Source organism: Larimichthys crocea, chromosome XV, assembly GCF_000972845.2.
Source record: "Larimichthys crocea isolate SSNF chromosome XV, L_crocea_2.0, whole genome shotgun sequence".
Classification (NCBI taxonomy): domain Eukaryota; kingdom Metazoa; phylum Chordata; class Actinopteri; family Sciaenidae; genus Larimichthys; species Larimichthys crocea.
Genome location: NC_040025.1, coordinates 10,325,040 through 10,348,290, shown reverse-complemented (window position 1 = coordinate 10,348,290; position 23,251 = coordinate 10,325,040). Strand labels below are relative to the sequence as shown.

The 23,251-nt window shown below is 41.7% G+C and overlaps 3 protein-coding genes across 4 annotated transcripts; 1 reads left to right on the top strand and 2 right to left on the bottom strand.

The window, feature by feature from the left end:
• Positions 1-319: 319 nt before the first annotated feature.
• tmdd1 (transmembrane and death domain 1) lies at positions 320-4,004 on the top strand. 2 transcript variants are annotated; one of them, XM_010732011.3, is made up of 5 exons: positions 320-450; positions 784-975; positions 2,014-2,133; positions 3,015-3,167; positions 3,686-4,004. In XM_010732011.3, exons 1-5 carry the CDS (start codon positions 381-383, stop codon positions 3,922-3,924), a joined length of 774 nt encoding a protein of 257 aa, XP_010730313.2. In that variant the 5' UTR covers positions 320-380; the 3' UTR covers positions 3,925-4,004. The 2 variants fall into 2 exon arrangements, 1 of the variants encoding a protein (XP_010730313.2); XR_003463798.1 differs by having other exon boundaries at positions 362-473.
• A 6,202-nt stretch (positions 4,005-10,206) lies between these two features.
• LOC104919894 (solute carrier family 26 member 9) lies at positions 10,207-18,416 on the bottom strand. The gene is made up of 21 exons (XM_019273787.2): positions 18,268-18,416; positions 17,396-17,522; positions 17,097-17,236; positions 16,832-16,942; positions 16,490-16,665; positions 16,224-16,388; positions 15,978-16,130; positions 15,809-15,891; positions 15,572-15,719; positions 15,344-15,457; positions 15,171-15,248; positions 14,991-15,086; positions 14,809-14,915; positions 14,630-14,699; positions 14,458-14,550; positions 14,201-14,341; positions 13,783-14,022; positions 12,775-12,829; positions 12,390-12,526; positions 11,728-11,781; positions 10,207-11,638 (listed from the first exon to the last, which is right to left on the bottom strand). The coding sequence occupies exons 2-21, from the start codon at positions 17,518-17,520 to the stop codon at positions 11,627-11,629; spliced, it is 2,298 nt and encodes a 765-aa protein (XP_019129332.1). The 5' UTR covers positions 17,521-17,522; positions 18,268-18,416; the 3' UTR covers positions 10,207-11,626.
• Positions 18,417-18,477: 61 nt separating this feature from the next.
• On the bottom strand, positions 18,478-21,918 carry slc48a1a (solute carrier family 48 member 1a). The gene is made up of 3 exons (XM_019273788.2): positions 21,371-21,918; positions 19,911-20,078; positions 18,478-19,810 (listed from the first exon to the last, which is right to left on the bottom strand). Exons 1-3 carry the CDS (start codon positions 21,498-21,500, stop codon positions 19,674-19,676), a joined length of 435 nt encoding a protein of 144 aa, XP_019129333.1. The 5' UTR covers positions 21,501-21,918; the 3' UTR covers positions 18,478-19,673.
• Between the last annotated feature and the right edge of the window lie 1,333 nt (positions 21,919-23,251).

Sequence of the window (23,251 nt, the reverse complement as noted above, 5' to 3'; positions counted from 1 at the left end):
CAATGGACATTTTGATTACCTCCAGTATAATTTGAATGAATTGAATTTATAGACTTAATAAGCAGGTGGAAATATTTTGGACATTTTATAAGCAAACAAATTACTCAGAAAATCGGTTGATTAGTCTACTCGGGAAATAATTGTTGCAGTCCTCCGGTAAATGTTGCCAAATGTTCTGATGCTTTTCATAGCCCATTCATAAACCTATTCTTGATGGCATGGATGTGTTTTACCCGGTGATTGGCTGTTCCAAAAAAACAAGAATGCTACTCATACACTGTTTGAAAATTTGAACCGATTCTAGATCATTTGTCAGTTTTTGAAAATAAACGTCACACGTTGTTAGCAGCATGTATTGAGTCTATAATACGTCGGTCAACATGCAACACTGGAAATGCTGTCCGTTCTTTGTCTTTCTACTTGTGAGCTCAACACTGGGGGAGGACACAGGTGAGCAGATGTTCCTACAGCAGGTGCAGTTACATCAGCATCCAGCATGTGAGAATTCAACTGAAAAAAAAAGAAAAAGAAACTCACAGTGAGACTAAATTTGCTGATTGCTCTGTTCTCTGTTGTGAAATGTTGATTACTCAGTTTCTGTTCTCTGCAGCTGGGCAGAGTAATCTTACAGTTTCACGCCACACAAGCAGCACTTGTTAATTGAAAGCACGGGGCACGCTTGCAGAGATGTTGTTGTAGTGTCAGCATCATGCTTGGTTAACTGGAATTTACTGTACGGTCATGCCTTCATCGCTTATTGTGAGTGGTGCCGTGTGTTAATAGTGGCAGAAGACATCGGCGTCCACCAGCTGGAGCGTTTAGTGGAGTTGCTGACATCCAGCGAGTGCGAGGACCTCCTGCTCGCCCTCTCACACCCAGAGGAGAACATCTTTCAGCACCTTGAGCGCCTCTCGCCAGAAAGAAATCAACTGAATCTCAAGCGTCGAGGCAAGAGGGACACCTCCTCTGCTGCAGGTTAGTCAGGCTCATCATCAACTGAAGCATATCTCACCTGAAACCTGAGGCACTCCAGTCCATAGGGATCATAGATGTCTAACATAATGCATGAAAGGCTAGGTTCACTGAAACAATACTTGCAGCATATAACTCTTATTAGTCACTATAACTGTGGTAGAATGTAACCAAGTACAAATTCAAGGTACTTTCTTGCAACTTTGTCCTTCTACTCACTTCATCTCGGAAGAAAATGATGTACTTTAAACTCCACTACATTTGTCACACAGCCTTACTAACTAATAACTTTACATATATTATATTATTAGAGTTTTTCATGCCCTCCCTGTGCAGTGGAAGCCATGTCCATCTCCAAATTTGGTGACTTTGATTCTGGATTAGCTGGAAAATGGATTATCACAAAGCAGGAACACTTTGCTGATGATACATATATACCTGGACTTTATGAGATTTTGAAGTGCAGAGTGTGGTATTAGCACTTACTTAAGCAAAGGATATGAATATTTCTTCCACCATTGCTGTAATGATTCCTCCTGTCGACACTGGGCCCATGAAGAGATCCCTTCTTAATTTCCATGTGACTAACAAAACCCACAGTTCTGTTCAGAAATGCATACTAATGTTCATAAGGCCTCAAAAGTCATTGACAAAATTTGGGAGGGTATCTTTCAAAAGTTAGAACATTTCCTCTTGGTGCTACTCTCCCGTCACATCAGCTCAGTTCAACAAAAAAAGAAACTTTTACTAAAAAAGTTGCAACTTTGGAAGATAAGCTCTTGATTTTTCTATTTTAGACTGAAGTGTCAGAGCCTCATTCATTTCTGAGCACAAAGAGAACAGTGGTTTTCTTTCTGATTACTTCAATCACTTTGGTACAGGACCTTCACAGGCAGTTAAGCAGGAGGAATCACTATTTCTACCATACTGCAGCTTTAAGCTAAGAAATTAGACGTGTCTGTTTTCACATGTCCAGATCAGCTTGGGAAGTTTCTGACAGCAGGCCGACTGTCTGAAGGCCATATGTTTTGTGTTTACTAGATAGTGAAGCCCAGTGCCGGACGGCCCTGACAGACTGGCTGCTGAGGTACGGAGAGCAGACCTACTACGACAGGCTTTCTCGTGCCTTGCAGCACATCGGCAGAACAGACATCGCAATTGGTGAGAAAGGAATGGAAACAGAAACAACGCGTGCCCCCTTTGTAGCACCAATCTCTTCTAAATAGAGTAATTCTGTGTGGAGCTACTAATGTAATGGGCTTCAAATTAAAAGACTTGCTTTTTATGGGCGGTACAGTGTTGTTGATAGCGGCAAATGTCATGGGCAGACATCTCAGCGTGTCCCTTGACAAAAGGAAATTGGAACAAAGCCTCATCTGGGTACATGCTGGTGTATTTTCAAAAATTGGTTTATTTCGGTCAAGAAGGCCTCCCTAAGACTTTAACAACAGCGCGTAATTGCTTCATTACTTTGAGATTGGTTTTAATTGGAACTTCAAAAGTGGCATATTTTGCACGCTGCCAGTCTCTGGCATGTGTTGCAGTCCAGTGTACACACACACACACAACTCCACAGCCGAGTGGCGTTGGATAGAAGGAGGTGTAAATGATCTGACAGAGGACTCAGTGGAGCTGACACCAGCCACAGAACAAACCATCTGCTCCTTTCATCAGCAGCTTTGGAGTAAAAAAAAAAAAAAGACAAGGAGAGGATGGGAAGAGATGAGTTATAAGACACAGCGAGGATGAGGGGGGGGCTTTGATGAGAAAGTGTGTGGATGCAGAATGCAGCAATTATCGCGCACTTGATTGCGGTTCTGAGGAGATCTACTCGTACGTGGAAACTTGAGCGGTTCATTTAGTTTTATTCCGAACCGAAGGACAACAGTTGCTCTCCTGCCAGAACTAATTATGTTCGGGGCAAGAAAACAACTATTAAATTCGAATGACAAGTCTTTTATAGGATGCAATGCATACAAGTTTATCACTCAGAGTGACAGAGAAACAGTTTTAAATTGGCTCTGTGCTTTTGTTTTTCATAGAAGTCGGGAAAAACATCAACCAGGACAAAGCCCTGAGCCTGAAACGCTTTGTTGAAGACTATCACAAATACGTCAACTCCTTAAACATCCCACTGATGAAATCACACACAAAGGACCAACGGCGTGAGAACCAGAGGGCCAGAAGAAGAAACGGTAATTCCTCCTAAAGCATGAAGGAGTCACATTAGTTGTTTGTTACGCTCTAAAACAGAATTACGTGATGAAGAGCCAAATGTTAACGTGTGTGGCCAAGTCTGAGCCCCCAAATATCTTTGGCTATTGATGTCAAGAGGAGATTTTTTGGGTTATCCCTCTGGAGACTGTCTGAATGACAAATGATATAATGTTTCACTGAACCCTGAATCTATTAAGTGTTTAGATGAGATGCCGGATTAGATTTGGTGGCCGTGGGCATGCTTCCAACTCATTATTTCTCAACATCAACACTCTCACTATATGAGGAGTATTTCCCAGGATACCTAGAAATTCAAAAATGTAATTATCACCTGTCCATTTTCTTTTTTTTTTTTTTTTTTTTTTTTTGTCCTCCCCGGTGCTTGATTCAAGTAACAACTTGACAAAAATGCTCCCACAGTCCTTTGAGATTGTAAATGTGTCTGTCCTTTTTGTGTGTGTGTGTGTGTGTGTGTGTGTGTGTGTGTGTGTGTTAGTAAGGGATTTGACGTGGCGTGACCTGGATCTGATTGTGGAGCGGGCTCCTGTTCCGCAGTACCAGAAGGGACCTTTGGATGTGGCTCTGCCACTCTTGTATGGCCTCCTGCTGGGTTTTGGAGGTACCTTGCTCGTGGGCGTCTCTATACTTCTCGTCGCCGTCCGCATCTCCCATGGAACCAAACCAAAGGGTGGCGTCACCAAAGGGTCACCAGCAGCTCCGGCAGCAACTTTGTAACGCTGGAAGAAGCAGCTTAGGGGTTTAAATTGTTCAGTACCAACATTTAATACGTGCACAAATAAAGACAATGTACATCATTTGTTTTTCAGATGTCTCCATTTGATGGAAGATGCCGAAATCTTCCAATCTCTTTGTCTACAATGATTGGCACAACTAATACAGAAACTCACCATCGATGCCCCCACACCACAACTAATTATGACAAATATGACAAGAATAATTCCGTTTCAGATAAAGTAATTATCCATGCTGTGTATTCCTAGACTGGTAAGCATTATTGTCTTGCCAGTGGGTAGATGACTAGTGGTGTGACAGATGCGCTGGAACCCAGCCCTCACACCAAAGGTTGTTCCGGTGTTACTGTGATAGTGATGCCACTTTCCATTTCCCCTCCAAGTGACGGCAATGTGCCCGTCTGGCATCGAAGAACAACTAATTATCCAGCCTGGCGCCTGCTTCCCCCGGAGCCTGCCGATACCTCCACAGGCAATCCAAAAGACTAATAACAATGACAATACTAGCAGACAATGGAGCACTCTTGGTTGTGATGGCAGCTTCTGGCGGGCGACAGAAGCCAAATAGAAAACACAGAGCTATATTTTTCCATTTTTTTTGAACGTGTGAAGTATTTGAGGATTGTTAGCAAGCTGAAATAACTCGATATGTGAGATGCCGCCGCGAAGTAGGTCCAGAAAGTTGCATCTGAGCACAAATGTTCGCATTAGAAGATTCAAATTAACTTTGTTGACACGTGTAAGCCTTAATTAAGGGAAATCATTTGCACACAGCGAGGGTATTTTCATATACTCTGCTGAGTTTGTTTCATAACAGCGAGACGGGAAACACGCTCATGGCGCGGGAGTACTTCCAAGCTTCTTCTTCCTACTTCTTTACGCTATCCCTACTTTCTTCTTCGTAATTGAACTAATTACTTCATTATACAAATCTGGCGTAATGTGCTTCAGGAGGCAGACAGCTTGGATTAACAGTGGCACTAAGCGGCAATTACAGACAATTAGTTCATAAATCAACATTTAAACAAATTCTAGTGCCGGGCAGAATTGTACGAGCAAAGCACTAAAAGGCCAAAAGGCCGTCTTGACTTAATCACCTAAATAATGACCTAAATGATCTAACGCACACTGCATGATCTTCTATAGTGTTATTATTTTACTAAATGCTCCTTTTGTCTTTATAATCTAGTGCATAAATCAATGCACGGTGCACATCTCACAGAGCCAATAACACATCATGATGACATTTTGTAGCAGTTTGTCTTCCTCACCATGTGTCTTTAGGACAACACTGTGTTTCACCTTCATCACTAAGCTTCCCAGGTGGCACAGCAGAACTCTTGACGACAAAACTTCCTCCGTCCTTCAGTTTTCCCCTGCTGGCTGTTAGGATCCTGCAGGTGCTGACTATGACAGGTTCACCTGCTGTGGGCTCACCTGTATTTCTGTAACCAGTGGAGAGGAAAGCCAGAGTACCGTATGCCTGAATGACTCACAGAAACAGAATGCCACATGGGGCCTGCATCATGGTTGTGACACTTCTTAGCATAGCCAAGGTCCCACCAGGAAAACTGCTCTTAGTAGGATAAAGGAAACCATAAGCACGGCGAGCCCGTCGAGGCACGCCGCATAAGTTTAGAAATATACGGCGCGGTGCACAATTTCATACTCTGCAAAGCACAGCCTGATCATGTGATTGTCTGACGGTCCTTTCAGATGCATTTCATTTACAGAGCCCTGTAGATGAGCACCGGAATAGGCCAATGTTCATTTCAAGCCATTCTCATGCAAAGGGATGAAGCAATCACAGACGTCATGGATGAATAGAGAAAGGATCTGACATGAAATTGACATTTACAGCCAAGGCGAGGCTAACGTGTGTGAGGGTACGGTCTCCAGGCATATCCATTCTCATGTAAAATAGGGCTTTTTCTTATTTTACCCCGGTGCTTTCTCGGGGTTATTTAATAGTTTGTGGAGCAGGAGCTTATCAAACTGGATTCTCCGAGGAGGGCACATCTGTCTCTTGTCGTTGGCTCAAGCACGGCATAAGGAATCAAGTGTTTGTCTGGATGAAAATGTAGATGGACGGGATGTGATGCATGCCAAGGGGACGCTCAGACGGAGGGGATGTGTCCTTGATGTGCTGAGGCGGAGCGTTCTGCACTGGGGGGCCTCTGGGGTGTGCTTAGTGTCACTAAAGGCTTTAACTCCCCCCCTCCCTCCATTTTGCATCTTCATTCATCTGAGGTGCTGCAGTCCCCACTCAACCATCACTCTCCCTTTGCTCAATATATATGGATCACAGGAAACAAGATCACAACACCAGCTCTTTTACAGTCATACTTTTTTTTTTTAATCGCCTCGGCTCCGGCTTTCGCAACTTTGTCTTTCATGGTTTCCTTCGGGAGGGAATCTGAGACTTCTTCAAAGTTTTTACTGCTGATCAGACAAAGAGCTGCTCTGTGGGTTTACACATAAAGCCACAGTGCCATCCTGTGCTCATGAGAGGTCATTACAACAGACAGCCAACAATTGAATTGTAGTTTTAAATATCTCTGCTTATGAGCAATTTTAATAAAGTAATAAACCTGCTGCTTTCTGTAATAGCAGAAAACAATGTTTTATATTGTTTTATCACAGTGATGCACACAGAGAGCAGTAAAAGTATTCGGTCTGCTTCGCCTCTTAAGAGCAGCTGTGCAAAAGCAGTTACCACATGAAGATTTGCAGTCGTTAAGTGTTAGGAAAGAGGTGAGATAGTCATCATGTGTCGCAGTTAGACAGCTGTTTTCGAGAGCATGGCACAAATGAATCACCGAGCAGTGCTGTTGTCACCATGAAGAGAAAATGCTTCATAATTACAAACATGTTAAACAGCCTAAGCTGTGTGTGTACGGCAAATCCTCCTTACGAAATGTGAAAACGTGACAGCGACAGGACATCTGGATGTCTCTGCTGCATGGCATCAAGCAAAAATACCACAAAATAAAGCAGGCGGGGCGGTCGGTAGTGTAGTGGGTTAAGCGGCCGCCCCGTGTGTGGAGGCTATAGTCCTCGGTGCAGTTGGCCCCGGTTCGAATCCCGCATTGGACGGCTAATTTACTGCATGTCACTCCCCCTCTCTCTGCCCTGTCTATCTTCAGCTGTACTATCAATAAAGGCATAAAAGGCCAAATAAATAAATAAATAAAGCAGACGACTTTAAAATCGGAAGAAGGAGTTAAAGACAATATTATGTTTTATGATATCTGCCGTCCCTATAAGTTTAATATCACGACACACTATTCTCAATCTAGGCTTCCTGTCAGTCTTCATGGATCCAGAGGATGAATTTAATTCAGCTCTAATTTAGAAAGAGTGAATAAATCACCACAGTTAAATTCCCCTGATGGCAGGTGAGTCAGGATAGAGAGGTAAACAAAAGCAGCAAAGGGCTCTGGATAATGGCTGTCTGGCTTGTCTGTTTATTGAGATAAAAGCAAGAGATTTCTCCTCTGAGCTTCAGACAGGTGTGTTTCCTCTGCACCAAAGACAGATGGATGCCCATGGGACACCAGACGAAAAAAGAGGAGCAGAACAAACCGGTCTGAACTGCAGTTTTAGTTTGGAAAACACTGAAATTGAAAGCCATTTGATTTTATTCCTTTATTTTCTGCTTGTAGGCTTTGTGTTCTGAGGTTAATGAGTGTTATGCGGGGAACTGTATGGAGTGTTTTTATGTAGAGCTCGCAGGAAAGCCAATTTGCAAATGTTTGTGTTAATGATTCTGATATATTATGCAGTTAAAGCAGGGGGGGTAATTTCACTAATGCCTGTGTGGTTAATGGTCTCAGCCCGCTCTGTCTGACAGACATTTGTAGACACTCACGTCTTTGTCTCTAAAGTCTGTTTCAAGTGTCAGCTGAGCCGCACTCATGACAGTTCAGTTCTTCAAGCTCGACGTTAATGCAGCATGTCGTGGTGTAAAGATGGAACTGAAGTAAAGTGGATGGTTCTTGGAGTCCTCTACTCTTACTGTGCATAAGTCTCTCAATCATCACTTCAAACAACCCACGTCTCGTACAAAAACATGTTCACGTGCAGGGTTGCTGTGGTTAGAAGCAAACATTCACAGCTTCATTGACATCCTGTCAAGGTCAATGTGGATTAAACACCGGTCCACCGAAGAGAAATCAACCCTCGAAATGATAATTCATTCACAACATGGGCGACTTAAAGCTGCTGCAGATCACGAGCTCTGGTTTTGCTCATTTATATGAGTTTATCACACAACAGTCTCAAAATTAATGAAGCAATCGTGCACAAGCTCAATCAAATTATGAAATTATGATGTGTAATAACACTCACAACACCCCCGATGACATGTTGCAAAAGCATCATGCGGCTTCCTCCCATGCTGTAGCGTTCTAATGAGTTCCCTTAGCGTTGCACCACACTGCGTTGTTTTGCATTGTCTTGTCTAATTTCCCCGCTGATACTGAACGGCTCAGTAAGGATCTAGTATCTGAAGTCATCACACTGCGGTTTTTATCTAATAAGGAGACAGGAGAGCAAACAGTACCTGCCGCTCTGCTTAATGAGTCGATGGGATGATAAAACACCTCACTGATGACACGCATTTGCATATCTGTCCAACGTGACAGCTGCAAATCTATCGTTTGTTTTGATGGCATGTTCTGAAGGAAGGTCAAATTTGTTTATCTTCCCGTTCCAGCTTTAATTGAATAAATCCCTTCCTTCATTCCCCACAAAAAATTAAAAATGTAAGACATCTCGAGGCTTTTTCCTGCAGACTCGATTTCAAACTGTAGTGTTTTAATCATCCCATAAAGGTCAACTCCTTTCCAAATTCTGAACACAGTGATTGCTTTTAATGCAATGACGGCACTGTGAAATGAAAGAACTCATTACATCTACAAGTTGCTAAAGAGAAAAAACAAAAATGGCTGAGCAGGTTGAGCTTTATTTTTCACCAGACGTGGGGTTGTGGCTTAATCTAGCTATAAATAATTAACAGACTCAATAATTCCATGCCTTAATTAATTACCGGAGAATGTTCTATTGTTGGTGCGTTTGATTGCTGTTGAACTACTGGAATGAGACAATACGCGACATTAATTAAAACCAGCGAGCAGTGGTCAGATCTGCCTTCAGCAACTTTGTAAACAAACCCTGTCCAAAGACAATTTGCTGACATTGTACAATCAAGATTTATGATCCCTGGCTGCAGACTGGTTTGTTAATGAAGCAGAATAGATCCCCAAACATAGGTCTGTAAAATGCATATGCAAAACACCAACTGCTGTCGCTTGATCAATGTCATGCAGACATTATTTTAATTTCCAGAGGTGCTTTTGGTTGCTCAATCATCCTCATTCCCTTAGATGGCTCTTACATGCCCACACACCATTAAAACAGCAGTCTTTTCATAAAAATGTGACTCCTTGGCTCCTTTATTAAAGTGCTCCGAATTTAAATATTGATTCTGAAAGGTCAGAGCTGAATATTCTCTCAGGGGACGGTTCTTTATGAAAGCAGGCAAGTGCTAAATGACAAGGTCCCATGACTCAACGAGGAGATACCCTCTGACACAATGCAATTAGTCTCAATAGTACGAAACCACCGGGCGTGTAAACAAATTTAATACATAAATCTCTCAGTCTCAAATTTCTAAAAAGGGACCTCGTTAATTAAACCATCATGGTCAATGAATGTGCAAAGGGTGTAAAATTAATTTTTATATGAACTTGCAATTACAGCGATTGAGAAGCCGGTCCATTATAACAATATCTCATTTGAAAAACGGATCTAGCTAGACGCATTTTCATGATTCAATGTAATCATTTGACCTCCTGAAAGGATGGGGGGTGTTTTTCTACCTATAGCTTTGCTGATAAGGGGTAATTATAAAGAACGATATCAAGATGGAGATGAATGAAAAAATAATCAAAGTAAAACGCCATAACTTTAAATGTAGTGAGGGAAAGGAGAGTGTTGGGTAACAAAGGGTTGTCTGCCACTGACAGGTGTATTCCCTGTGTGAGTTAAAAGGTGTTAAGGGAGTTGAGTGGATCTGTGAAAAGTACAAAAGTGCTTCACCTTGACTGATCCTGCCCGGTAACCACTGAAATAATGGACAGAGACAGACAGCAACATGTGTCCCCCATTCCATACATACTCTATTGTCACAACTCAACAACTTATCATACACTAAATGTGCTATTCTGCTCTGATGGACAGTCTCAGAGACAGAGCATCATGTCCTCCTCTTCAAGATGTTTCTGTCCTTCTACAATCAACAATTGGTTCTATTTTTTTATTTTATTTATTTATTTTGCAGCTATGAGAAGGTCCTCCAGTTTTCTAGTGGAACGTTGTGGAACTATAGAGTACATCAACACTCAAAAATGAAGTGTTTCTAGTATTTCTTGGTGACTTTGCCAAGTATAAACACACTACATACTCAACACCCGCTTAAACTTCGTATACGTAGTGTGCAACTGGGACACAAGCGCTTATGTTTGTGCGTAATTAGGACGTGATATGTGAAAAGACAATCAGTGGCATGATGTCTCATAACTACGTGTCAAACGATGGTCAGACTAAGTCTTTCAGTCTGAATATTTCCCTAATTCAAATGAATTAAATCAGGCCCAAGCAAAGGGGCTTCTACTGACAGTCTGAGAACAACGAGAGGGGGGAAAAGAAAGAGAAGGATGAGCTGCAGGTGATGAAACTGAACACACACACACACACACACACACACACACACCATTAAGTGATGAGAGACTTTCCCAGAGCTCCAAATTAAAGCTGATGGCCATAGAAACCTTGTAATCACTTGTGGTGCCAATTTGCTTGCAGAGAGGAAGGAGAGCAGAGGAGCAGATGTGTGCCAGAATACCTTAGGATGATTTCTTAATAGCTTCATAAATCCATTCATGCATCACACACGCATACCAACACCACCGTCAGCCCGCTGCTAGGCTAGACACCACAGGCAACTTTAGAGCACCTGCTCCACAAACACGAGTCAGTTGGCCCACTTATTTCTCTTTGTTACAGGCACTCTACTGGTGCAACTGGCAACAATTAGAAGTGTTATTTTGCTTGTTGAAGCTTTATTCTTGGTAAAAAAGATGGAAACCGTGGTCCTTAATAGAGTTTGCAAGACAACAAAGTCGTGAAACCGCTGATTCCACGTATCCTTCCTTTCATTTGTGTTTAGCCTTTCTCAGTGTCTTGTCTCCACGGGGACCTAGCCAGACTCCTCACAGCTGGTTGTGGCTCACAGCTGTGGTCATGCAGACTCTCAGTTAATTACAAGACCACTTCTTATGTGACTGCACAGTCAGCAGGTTCGCTCCACAGTTACTGCGAGGGGTGGAGGGAAACCGAGCCTTCCCGAGTTCCCCTCATTATCTGCTCAGCGCTCGCTTGTTATTGGGGTCTTTTGTGCTGGTACACCAGCACCTGTCAGCAGAGGGAAGTACTGATTTACTGTGCCCCGAACACACAAAGTAAAACATTTTTTTATTTAGATAATTGATAGTCAGCAAAAAAAAAAAGATACAAGATCAAGCACAAAATGTAATTCGGCAACAATAAATCCCCACGAATTACAGTGACGTTGAAGATCATTGTTTGTATCTCCGGCTCGTCCTCGCTGCAGCAGTCAGTGCTCAAAACATTTCCTGTGAAAGTAAAACTATTCTTAGTCATAGAATAAAAGCGGGGGTAGTTGTCATTTTATATAAGTTTGTATGGGCAAACTAGTGCGTACCAGCTCCAGATCCTCTTTAATATTAAAGCCAAGGTCCTGTTTCGCTTTCTCTGCCTGCAGCCAACAAAATGAATGCACACAGTTAAAGTCAAGCAGGCATGTACACAGACACTTTTGGGTCATATAGGAGAGACTTTATTGTTTACATCCACGCTGAAGTCAGTTGGAGCATCCACCAGTTTTTTAACTTTGTTCCAGGAGTTCTTTCTACTTGCTGCGACTGGAAAGAGGAGCTACAGTCGAGCATTGTTCAGTTTTCTAACGTTGTTATCCGCATCAGCTGTGGTTTAATTTCCTCTGTCAAGTCTGATACTCAAACAAAAAGTTGCCTGTGCTTATCGGGCTGTAAGAGAAGACAAAATCACACAGCATATAATATGCAGCGTGACCTTGGTGTAACTTCAAACTCTGTTTGCCGTGGCACTTAATGTCTCACAGAAACCTTTGTGATATTTCTGTTTACCCTTGTTGAACCAGATAAGGCGACAAAAGCCGAGGCTAAAAGAGGAATTCCTTACTTTGAACGTGAATCTTGCTTTTTCTGCTCTTCTTAATCTCCCTCTATACCTCTAACCTTAGAACCTTTGAACAGCAGGTGTTTGTATGTGCTGTTGGGAAAAGGATTTGTGAGATAAGGTTATTTTATACAGTGAGGGGCCTACCTTTAGGGAGACTCGCCTCTCTCCGGCAGTCTGCTGAGCAAACAGGACGGCATCGTGGACAGAAAGGAAGAGATTACCGCGGGCGATACTACCGTCATCAAAAGCTCCCCCAGCCTCCAGTTCCTCGTATACCTGGGCTGCAGACGTCAAGACAAACACATAACACACAAGGGCTTGAACACAGTGAAAGTGATTTTGGCCTTGTGTTGATGGAGAAATTAAATGGATATACTATTTACCAAGAAAAAAACACACTTTTTTAGTGTGACAGGTAGACTAACCTCTTTCTACCAGACCTCACGTACTTAATGATGAATTAATAACTAAGTCTCTGTTGCCATGCCAAACTTTTCAGTGGAGCCAACAAGTGAATCAGGATTTTTACCTTGAACATTAGCCAGATATAGTTTAATGCCCAGTGTCGAGTAGCTTGAGTTCATCTGTGTGGGGAGAGAGGAAAAAACGGAAAGAAGACTGTTCACGGACATGCTGGAATAATCATGATTGTATACACCCACGCACTTAAATCTTCTCTTCAGTCAGGAACACCAAGGTTTAAACTCCCAAATTTACATTTCACTATCAGATTTGTAGAGAAATTTTTTGACTTGCAGCTACTGGAGAGGAAAGCTACAGCAGAGTGCCCGAGGCGGTCTGTAGTAACCCACATTTGCCAAATCCAGGTTAGTAGCTCTCTTTTTATTTAGACATTTCTCTTGCACTTTAACCGTCGCTGTTCCTTTAGTACGAAGAGTTCAACATCTGGAATTGAAATGTCGAGTTCCGCTTGTATGAGTTAACTTGAATGTCAGTTAAGGTTAACGGTTAGATATAAATGAAAATGAAATTACAGTCGTCCCTCGCTATAACGCGGTTCACTTTTCGCGGACTCGCTGTTTTTTGTTTTGATTTTTTTGTGTGTAATTTTGCATGCTTTTTTGCATTTACTAATACATTATTGTACTTATTTTTGTTAAATCTGCGAAAGTTTGAACTTTGAAGAGTGTTTAAATAAGAGAGAAATGTGAGAAAATGTTAATGCCTGTCTGAGAAAAGTGTATAAAAGTGTGTGGTTAGGGGTTTTACGGCCTTAAAACATGTATAATAATTGTAAAACTTACTTCGCGGATTTCGTTTATTGCGGGTTATTTTTAGAACGTATCCCCCACGATAAACGAGGGACCACTGTATAGCCTGTTGCAATCAGCAACTACACCACTTGATGGTGCGAAATCTCACACGTCTTTAATTTCATGAGAATTTTTTCTCTGATAAGCTTGGAAAATGCTTCTTATTGAACCTTTTAGGATGCCATGCACCGTAAATATAAAACCTATGTGGAACCACTTGTTTTACGAGTGGACATAGTAGTACTACAAAACAAGCATCTAACCTTTGTCAGTACTTTGATGCCCATCAGGTCTATGAAGCAGACCCCTGCCAAGTCAAGGATGAGGGTGTGGAAGGGCATGGGCTGGGACTCCAGTGTGACAGCGGAGGGACTGGGTGGCTCTTGGTCAGGTGCCTGCTCGCCCAGCTCAATGTCATTGACATAGCTGGTGGGAGGTTCAGGTTTGTTGGCACTGCCATCGTTCATATCAAAGTCATTTTGCAGCTCAAGCTGAGATATGGTCTGGATTCAGAAGAAATACACAGAGAAAGGTATACAGACAGGGTCACGGGTTGTTTTGTTTTTTTCAAAAAATGTTGAACTGAGCGGGGAAATATTGAGAGTGGAATCACGAAAGGGTTTTGTATGTGTTTCTAGCCTTGAGCTGCCTGTGTGTGTGTGTGTCATATCTTAATCCCACCTGAGCCTTCATGGTAACCAAAGAGCTCGGTTTCCTCCTTCTTGTCTTCTTGTCCTCCTTCTCCTCTTTCGCTTTTCCCTTCTGTTCTTTCTCTAAGAATTTCCGCCTGGCCAGGATAAGTTTGCCAGGGTCCAGCCCGGTCTAGACACAAACATGACTATGTAAACACTCATATGAACCACATGAACACATTCGTTTGAACCTGACTTAACCTTGAGTGACAGCAGAAAGAGGCTTGTTTTGTTTTTTCACTGTACCTTTTTGATGACCCTCTGCCGAAAGATTTCAGCATTTGCAAAATAGAGAGGCGAGCAGTAGTTCACTATTTTCACACCTGTTACTGACTTGACCTGTGAAGTTATTACAGAAAAAATGAGACGAAGTTCCGCTTACATTATGTGTAACAACAAAATTATCTTGTTGTCATACCTTACTGTACACCTTCGGGTTTTTGTAGATATCTGTAGCCACGATCTGATCCATTGCCGAACCGTTACGACTGTGAGAAACACATTATTAAAAATGAGTAATACATTTATATACAGTTTACACTTTGTCGCATTGTCTCAGGGCTCAAAAATAGAGCGCGCCACATGGAGTTTACTCACAATTGTGTCTTGAATATCACGACCAGGATGGAGAAGCCCACTCCGACAGCAACTCCATACGGCAAGCTGAGAAAGAACGTGGCCAAAAATGACACAACCCACACACACTGGAAGAGAAAGAACAATAGAATAAGATTAAAAAAAAAACACAATGCAATATTGCATCCAAAGCTTTAACTTACACAGTCCAATTTGCTCTTTTTCCATAAGTAATAAGGGTCAGAGAGCTGCAGGAGAGTGTTCTTCAGGTTGACTGCGATCAAAGCTCCGAGCACTGACTGGAAGAAATCAAGATTGTATGGGTGATATTTATCTGACCTTTGCTTCAATATTTTGCTTCATTTTTCCTTGTGTCCACCTACTTTTGGGAGGTCATTCAGGTAGGCTCCCAGTGCAAGCATGGTAACCATCACAACCAGCATCACGCACAGACTGGCAAACTACGAGAGGGCAGCAACAGTTAGCAGTTTGTTATCATCTTGTAGTCCCTGACATTTCACAAATACTTGACCTCGTAGAGTAACACCGCACTCACCTGTGATGTTCCACCAGCATTGTCCACAGCCAGGGTGACAGACAGGGCGCAGCAGATCACGTGGATCTTAAAGAAGGACCCGAGGAAATTGCTGCAGCCAAGAGCCAACATTTCCTGTACCAAAAAAAACAAAAACAAAACATGCATGTGTTATTTACAAAAACATAATAAAACTCCTTATATTTTATATTTTGTACAAGTAAAAGATCTGCATTTCTTTTTTCCTACCTGGTTGGGATCCACATCATAGCCATGCTTGGCTGCAAGAGTCCTGCCCATGGCCAAGTTGATGACATAGCCCACGATTGCCAGGGAGAAAGCTGTGCTCAACATGTCTTCCCACTGACTGACTGTGGGCAGGATCGGTTTGGGAAAACTGGAAAATAGAGACAAAGAAATAAATCTAATATTTAATTTGTGAAGCGGCCATTGATTGTAAGTACGCTGATGCGTGCTATGTTTTACCCCAAAGAAATTTCTCCCACTTTGTCCATGTGATAGAGCTCAGGAAGATCCAGAGGACCTGAGATCGCTGTGGCCACCACCACCTGCGCAGTACAGAAACAGGGATGGATCACCAAAAATCTGTGCAACATTTATATCAAAATGAAAGAAGAAATGACAAACTACTTACAACAATGATCTCTATAGGAATGGGGAAGGGCAGCTTGTGGCGGTAGCGTGCACTCAGCTCCTTCACCACAAACAGAGCCACGGCGCTGACCAGAGCAAACACTAACGACGCTATGTTAGTATCAGGAAGGCCGCTTATAATGTCTACAAGTGTCTGTGACAAATATTCATTTATTTCATTGCAATCCATACCAACAAAGTCTTTCAATGTTGTTTTTTTTAATCACAGTATGAGAGAGCCACTTACATATATAACGGCCAGTGGACCACTATAAGGTGGCACGTTGATGCCAAAGATGTACTTGAGCACCGAGATGAGGATCTGTAATCCTGCAGCGGTCATGAACCCTCTGACGAAGGATTCTGACAGATAGATGGCTATAAACCCGAACTGCATGAAGCCAAGGCCGATCTGCGGAGACGTGAGTAGTTCTCAGTGTGTCAGTTTCAGATTTTTCTCACATTCCTCTTAAACGTCGCTTTAAAAGACAGAGCTCTCAGTGTTATGAGTACCTGTATGATCGCAGTGAGGCAGGCCAGGGTTCCAGATATGCCCAGGCGAACCTCATTCATCAGATCTTCGTGCATTTCTGTTTGATTACTAGTGGCGTTGAAATAAATGAAGTCCTTCTCTGGCGCCAGCCTAAGACACACCATTCCAACCATAATGCTGAGGACAGCAAACGTACCTAGACATAAAAAAAAAAAAAAAGGAGTGTCACATCTATTTTCTTTGCCGTTCTGCAAACTGGGCAGAGTCAGGCTGAGTGAGTGCAGCTGATCTGCACCGTGCAGCTTTGGCAACTTATCACTGTCATCGTATAAAATCGCTGCAGATAAATCACTCTGATTTACCCGGGACCATCTGGTGAGCAGTGCCCATGAAGAAATACGGGATGAGGGGGAAGAAAGAGGAATAGAGGCCGTTGACAGCAGGGAGGCTTGCCAGGAGGGCAAATGCCATACCTAGAAAGAACAAAAACCTTATTAGAAATGTCACATAAATAACAACACACACAAAAAAAGACTGTGTTCTGTACTCGAGCTGATGCTGCAGCGACCAGCATCAGTCTGTGTGTGTTAACACAGACGCATCAGAGGGAGGAGAGTATTGACTGACCTTGGGGAACCTGAATGGTGCCGGCGCTGACCCCGCTGATGACATCACACAGCAGGTTTTCTTTCACTTTGTACTTAGGGAGCCAGCTCAGTACAGGCAGATGTCTGAATAACAAGCCCTTCAGTCTCGACGCGGAGCATCTGACAGAAACAAACAAGAAAAACTCTTTGAAGAGCTCGGCTCTACTTTGTATTGAGTCATAGCCACGGGGGCCTGTGCACTATTTGATCACAACACAAAGCTTGTCAGAGGTAGTTTGTGACGTGTAGCTCATGTTGACTGTGTGGTTAATTCTGCACCTGAAGAGTTTCTTGACTTTCTCTCCGACGGGGAATTGACGACTCTTCTTGTCAAAGTCTTTGTCGAAATCTGGGAGGTTATATGCCGGCCTGTCAATCACATAACGTGGGCGGTCCTGGTGCATGGCTATAGAATATTGAAACACATTAAAACAATTGAAAAGTCTCTCTCATGCAATGTCCTCAAGATACAATTTAAGGAATTACATGAACTGACAAATATTTTACCCCCAACTAAAGGATATGTTTTCCAGTAAGTCTACATTTTCCTGAGATGAGTCATTAATGAAGTCAGGCTAACTCAAATAAATAACACAGTGCTTGAGGAAATGGATTTAGGGACATTCAACCACTGCTGGAAAACAGGTTTGCACATTTCAAACAAAAGCAAGACTCGAATAGATGGATTTAGTATAATGTGCAGAAACAAGGTGATCTGTAGGATTGCACTTTTATTGGATCTACATGCAAGCTCCTAATCTAACCTTGAAGGGTGAAGGATCAGCCAACAGGTTGGTGGACTGCTAAAATATTTGCTCGACACCAGGTAAACACTAGCACACGCTCAAGTTCACTGTGTGCATCCTACCTACAGCCTGCAAGCTGTGGAAGAAATACGACAAGTCATGCCAATATTCTATGTTTCGGAAGAAAAAGAAGAAAATATATCTAATTTGGACCAATTTCTTGTCAGATTGTGAAGAGTTTAGGCAGGAGGGGTAAATCTCAAGAAAAGACTGAATATAAAGATGAAGTTACAAAAGGATTCTTGACTATTTAACAGAAGACACCTGTGGAGAATATGGCATATATTATTTAAATCACTCACAGTCAACAATCTGCATTAAAAGTCTGAAAAGACAGCACTGTACCTTATTGTTGAAGCACAACGTCTGCAGTCATTTGGCTTCCGATGTGTGTACTGCCCACTTGTTTGATTACTTATCAACCTGCGCTAAAAAGGACTCCTTACACCTTCTGGGTGGAGTTTAGAAAAGCTTGAAAAACTCCAGCACACGCGACCTCACGGGGAACCGAATCACTGCTGTGTGTGCAGTACAGAGCAAGGAGACGACATGATGTAATTAACAATAAATGCAACTTTAATGGGTTCAGTTTTATATACATGTAACATCCTCACATTCATTCTCTCGTCAACAAAAACACATTTTAACATGTTTCATGGTAAAAGGTAGACAGCTGGAAAATAAGCCACATTCAAACAATCTTAAGTTGGTTTACACAAATCATACTAGCTGTAAAATAAATGATACACACAAATAGTGTATTTCGATATTTAAAAAGGGTGCGATAGGGATGACAAAGGTCTAAAACATGATTTTTTTTTTTCCCCCATTGTAACAGGATTCGTGTGCAAAACAATGGCATCAATATCAAAGACTAAAGTGCAATCATTTGTTAAATCCATTTGTGTTTTCTTCTGACAGGAATGTGAGAATTTTTCAAATGGAGACAGACAGACAGACAAAAAAGAAAAAAGCAAGTCGCCCCCTGGTGGAACAAAAGATGAAAAGCACAGATTCCACAGGAATGCCTTTTCCTCAGTTCACATGAACAGAAAAGCACGAAGGGAAGAGTAAAGTCTGTCAAGTTTAAAAAGTGATTTCTCAAAATCATCGACAGACGACGAAGGGAGCTAAGAGGCCGACTCTGCGGACACTGACACGGCGGCCGTCTACGAGCTACTGCGAGTATTCTGTTGTTCAAAACTGTGAAACTATGAAAAAATAATTTGGCTACAAACATTCAAGCACTCCAACAAACACCGTCGACCTAGCATTAGAAGAGCGGCTTCAGGTAGGAGGTTTTAGTTTTGGTTCTGAGGATTTCACTTTCAGTTTAACGTCTTATCGCTGGATTAAAAAGCCGGTTATGACGACGGGGATTTCCATGATCCTTTGTTGTTCGTTATTAGCTGTTTTAAGATTTTTAAAAAACAAAAACACCTGCACGTCTCTTCATAAATAGCCTCGAGCAATTTGATCAAAAGCAGTTCCGGTCTTTAGAGGTTTTACACTTATGACTACTTACAGGAATATGATAAAAGTAGGAGGTTACAATACAAATACAGAGCTTGTTAAGCAAGTGCAACAAGTACAACTCCATATGGTGAAGTCAGGTGACTTTTTTTATTTATTTAAATCTAGCCAGGTCTGCTTTTCCTTCCTCTTTGTAACAAAAGCTCCTGCTTGGCAGCCTAAGACCCCCCCCCCCACCTCCTCAAAGTCCATCACGGTCTAGAAAAATCAGAGCCAGACTAGAAATCGCTGAGGATGCTTATGTCTGCGAACTCCTGGCGATATCTGTACGAGTACAAGGCCAAGAGGAAGGCCCATTTGAGAGTCAGGAAGCTCCACACGCAGGAGAGGTAGAGGCTCCTCGGGTCAGTGGGAGCTGTGGGGCAGAAAAAGGCAGCGTGATGAATACATGCGTTAGGAAATCATCTGATTATGATGAATTATTATGAACCAGGTGCAGCAGACGGAGGACTTACATTGCTTCTGTGTGATGGCGAGAGTTAGGAAGGTGATGAAGGCGGCCACTGCCAGAGCGCAGAAGAGGATGCCGACGGTGATGAAGAACTTGAGGCCTTTGAGCCAAGTGCGCCAGTAGTCCTGCACGTACATGATGTGTGTGACGAGAGCCCAGAGTGCCAGAACTCCTGTGGAAAGAGACACACACATTTTCAGTGAGTGCATTATAAAACCTGAGCCGTCACAGCATAGAGAATTTATCAAAATAGCTGCATGATTCAATTTGACATTTAATATAAACACATTTTGTGCAGCACTGACGGCTCGGCCACTGTTACACTATCAAAGTTCACTGGATTTATTCCCACTTACATTTTCTTCTTTGAAAAAAATCTACTGTAACACGAAGGTGAAAGATTTTAATCATTTAAATAACAATAACTTACGATAGTGAGAAGAGTCAGTAGATGGCAGAAGGGCCTATTGAAAGCTCGTGTTGATATAAAAATCAATATGGTGACGTCCCTAAAAATAACTGGAGGATCATATGAAATAATCCACCTTCTACAAAACCTGAACATCCTTCATTTCAATCACTTCATCACTGAGCATGACAACGTATATCAGCCTATAAGAGGTTATTTCAGATCAGAAATCAGTCACAGGTTTATGTTCGAGTCGGTACTAGAAATCTGTCTCTGTTTTTTTGGTGCTTAGATGATTAAAAAATAAAGTACTAGTAGACACAGATATAAACATGTGTACGATGTGTTTTTAAAATGAAAAGAGCTGTACGGTTTTGTGCAGGAAAGTATTAGACACATTTTTAAAAAAACAACAACAGAGTTTTTATGTCCTGATCACTCCCTGTCACTTTTATCTCTGCTGCTCATTCAGGCCTTATCTATTTTTACTGCAGCTGTTCTTAAATGATGCTTTGTACCCTATAGGTTTTATTTACTTCTTATTTGTTTCTTTGTTGTAGTTTTAAGCTTTTTTACTCCGACTTTTTTTCATGCATCTGCTCTGTTGCCTTAAGAACTGTTAGTTTTTATTTATTTCTGTTTTTACTTTGCTCTGTTTTTACTCTGGGCTACAATTCTGTATGAAAGGTGCTATAGAAATAAATAAAGTTGAAGTTGAAGTGCAAAATATGCATAAGGTACAAGTATGCAGAGTTACACATATTAGTACTTGAGTATATGTGTTGGCCAGTAAGTATCAAGATATAATAAACTGGTTTAAAGGTTGTTTAGTGTCACCAATACATAGTTTGTGATATAATATAGATGAGTGGCAAAAAACAAAACAATAATTCAAACAAATAATGTTTAAAATTAGACTAAAGAGCCTTTTAATTTATTTATTTTTATTTGCCTGCTTTTAAAGGATTAACAGTTAAACGCTGTGGTATCACAAACACCCTCACCAGCTCTGTGTATGTAACATGACCGTAAACGCCACAGGTGCGTTCACGTACCTGACAGGCCTCCCATAGCCGCCGTCCACGGCTGTTTGTAGGCGATGTTCCAGACCAGGAAAGCCGAAAGTCCGACCAGGGTGCCGAAGGTAGCGTACCCTATGCTGATGTAAACCCTGCTGACTCCCATGGTTCAAAACGTTTGAGATGACAAATAAATAAATAATAAATATATTTCAGATCCAGACTCGCTGCTCGGCTAGCAACAGCTTAACCGCCACATTATGTAACTAACGACCGGAAAACAAAGCTCAGCTCCGGCTTGAACCACAAGGAGGACACGGTCCGTCACTGTCAGCAGAGATAGATTTAAAGAATAATCTCGATTATTGTTCAAAATTGACAAAATTCAGATTTTTTTTTTTTGAGCGAACGAGCAGAAACAAAAACGTCTGTTTATCTGACGGGCGGCGCCAAGATGAGACGCCGCGCTGAGGATCGCGCACACACCGCGGAGCTCCGTCTGCAGCCGACTGCTGCCACACACCGATAAAAGTGTTTGTTTGTTTCGCTTTTACCGGACTGTTCGTGTACTTCACCCGAGATTCAAATATAAGGCTGGTGTTGTGTTAAAAATAAAATAAAATAAAAAGACGAATCTCCTGGGTGTGTTTTCAAACATTCTGCCCTACAGTTATCTATCACCTGTGCAGGAAATATCTTTGCACAGAGGAAACCCCCGACTCGACCACACAGCGCCCCCAGTGGAGAAAACAGGGAACTGCACCTGTAGACCACTAATCAAATAAAATAAAATAAAATTTTATGTGTATATCACAAAGTACATTTGCCTCTGAGGGCTTTACAATCTGTACAGGGAGTGACACCCTCTGTCCTTAGACCCTCGGTTCGAGTGAGGAAAAACATTTTAACAGGGAAAAAAGGTGGAAGAAACCTCAGGAAGATCCACAAAGGAGGGATCCCTCTCCCAGGAAACATATTGTACAATTACAATGAATGATAAAAATGACAATGACTGATAAAATGATTACAGTAGCAGTGGAACCTGTGATAGAGATAGAGAGACACAGATGCACAGCGGCAGCTAATGCCCAAACTACTGTTACTTATTGCTTTTATTAGTACTTATAGTGTATTCATACCTAGCTGTTTATTCTATATATAATGTAGTTTAATTACATGTATTTTCACCCACATTATACATAATGTGTATAACACACACCAAATGGCACCCGCCACTTTACAGACTCTAAAAAACTTGCAATACTTTGCACTGCACAGCCAGCTGTGACATATTTCTTTTCTTGATATACCTCACTGTGTATACTGTAAATACTGTTAATTCTGTCCATACTGCCATATAGCCATACATATACTTGTATTTATACTGATAATTCTGTTTACATTACACTGTGCCATATTGCCACACGGATGTCTTTATATATTTGTATATATTTTTAGATTTGTATATTTTTATTTTATATTTTTTTACATCTTTTACTTTTATTTTATATGTCATGTTTATGCTGTTTGCACGGGATGAGAGGGAAACGAAATTTCATTACTCTGTATGTCCTGTACATATAGCAGCATTGACAATAAAGTTGACTTGAACTTGAACTTCATGTTGTTCATACTGTTTATTCATCCATGCATCCATTTCCTGTAACCGCTTATCCTCATCAGGGTCACAACAGGGTCCCAGCTGACTTTGGGGGAGTGTTCATACTGTACATATCTTAGCCACTGTATAATTACACCTATAATTATGTTTATACCTTCAACTTCAAATGTTGCTGCTGCTTCACAAGCTGTATATATCTTAGTGTATTCATTTCACTGTGTCCATACTGTTAATACTGTATATATCTTGGTAACATATTCACATATATATCTGCACTGTTATTTATATATTCCTAT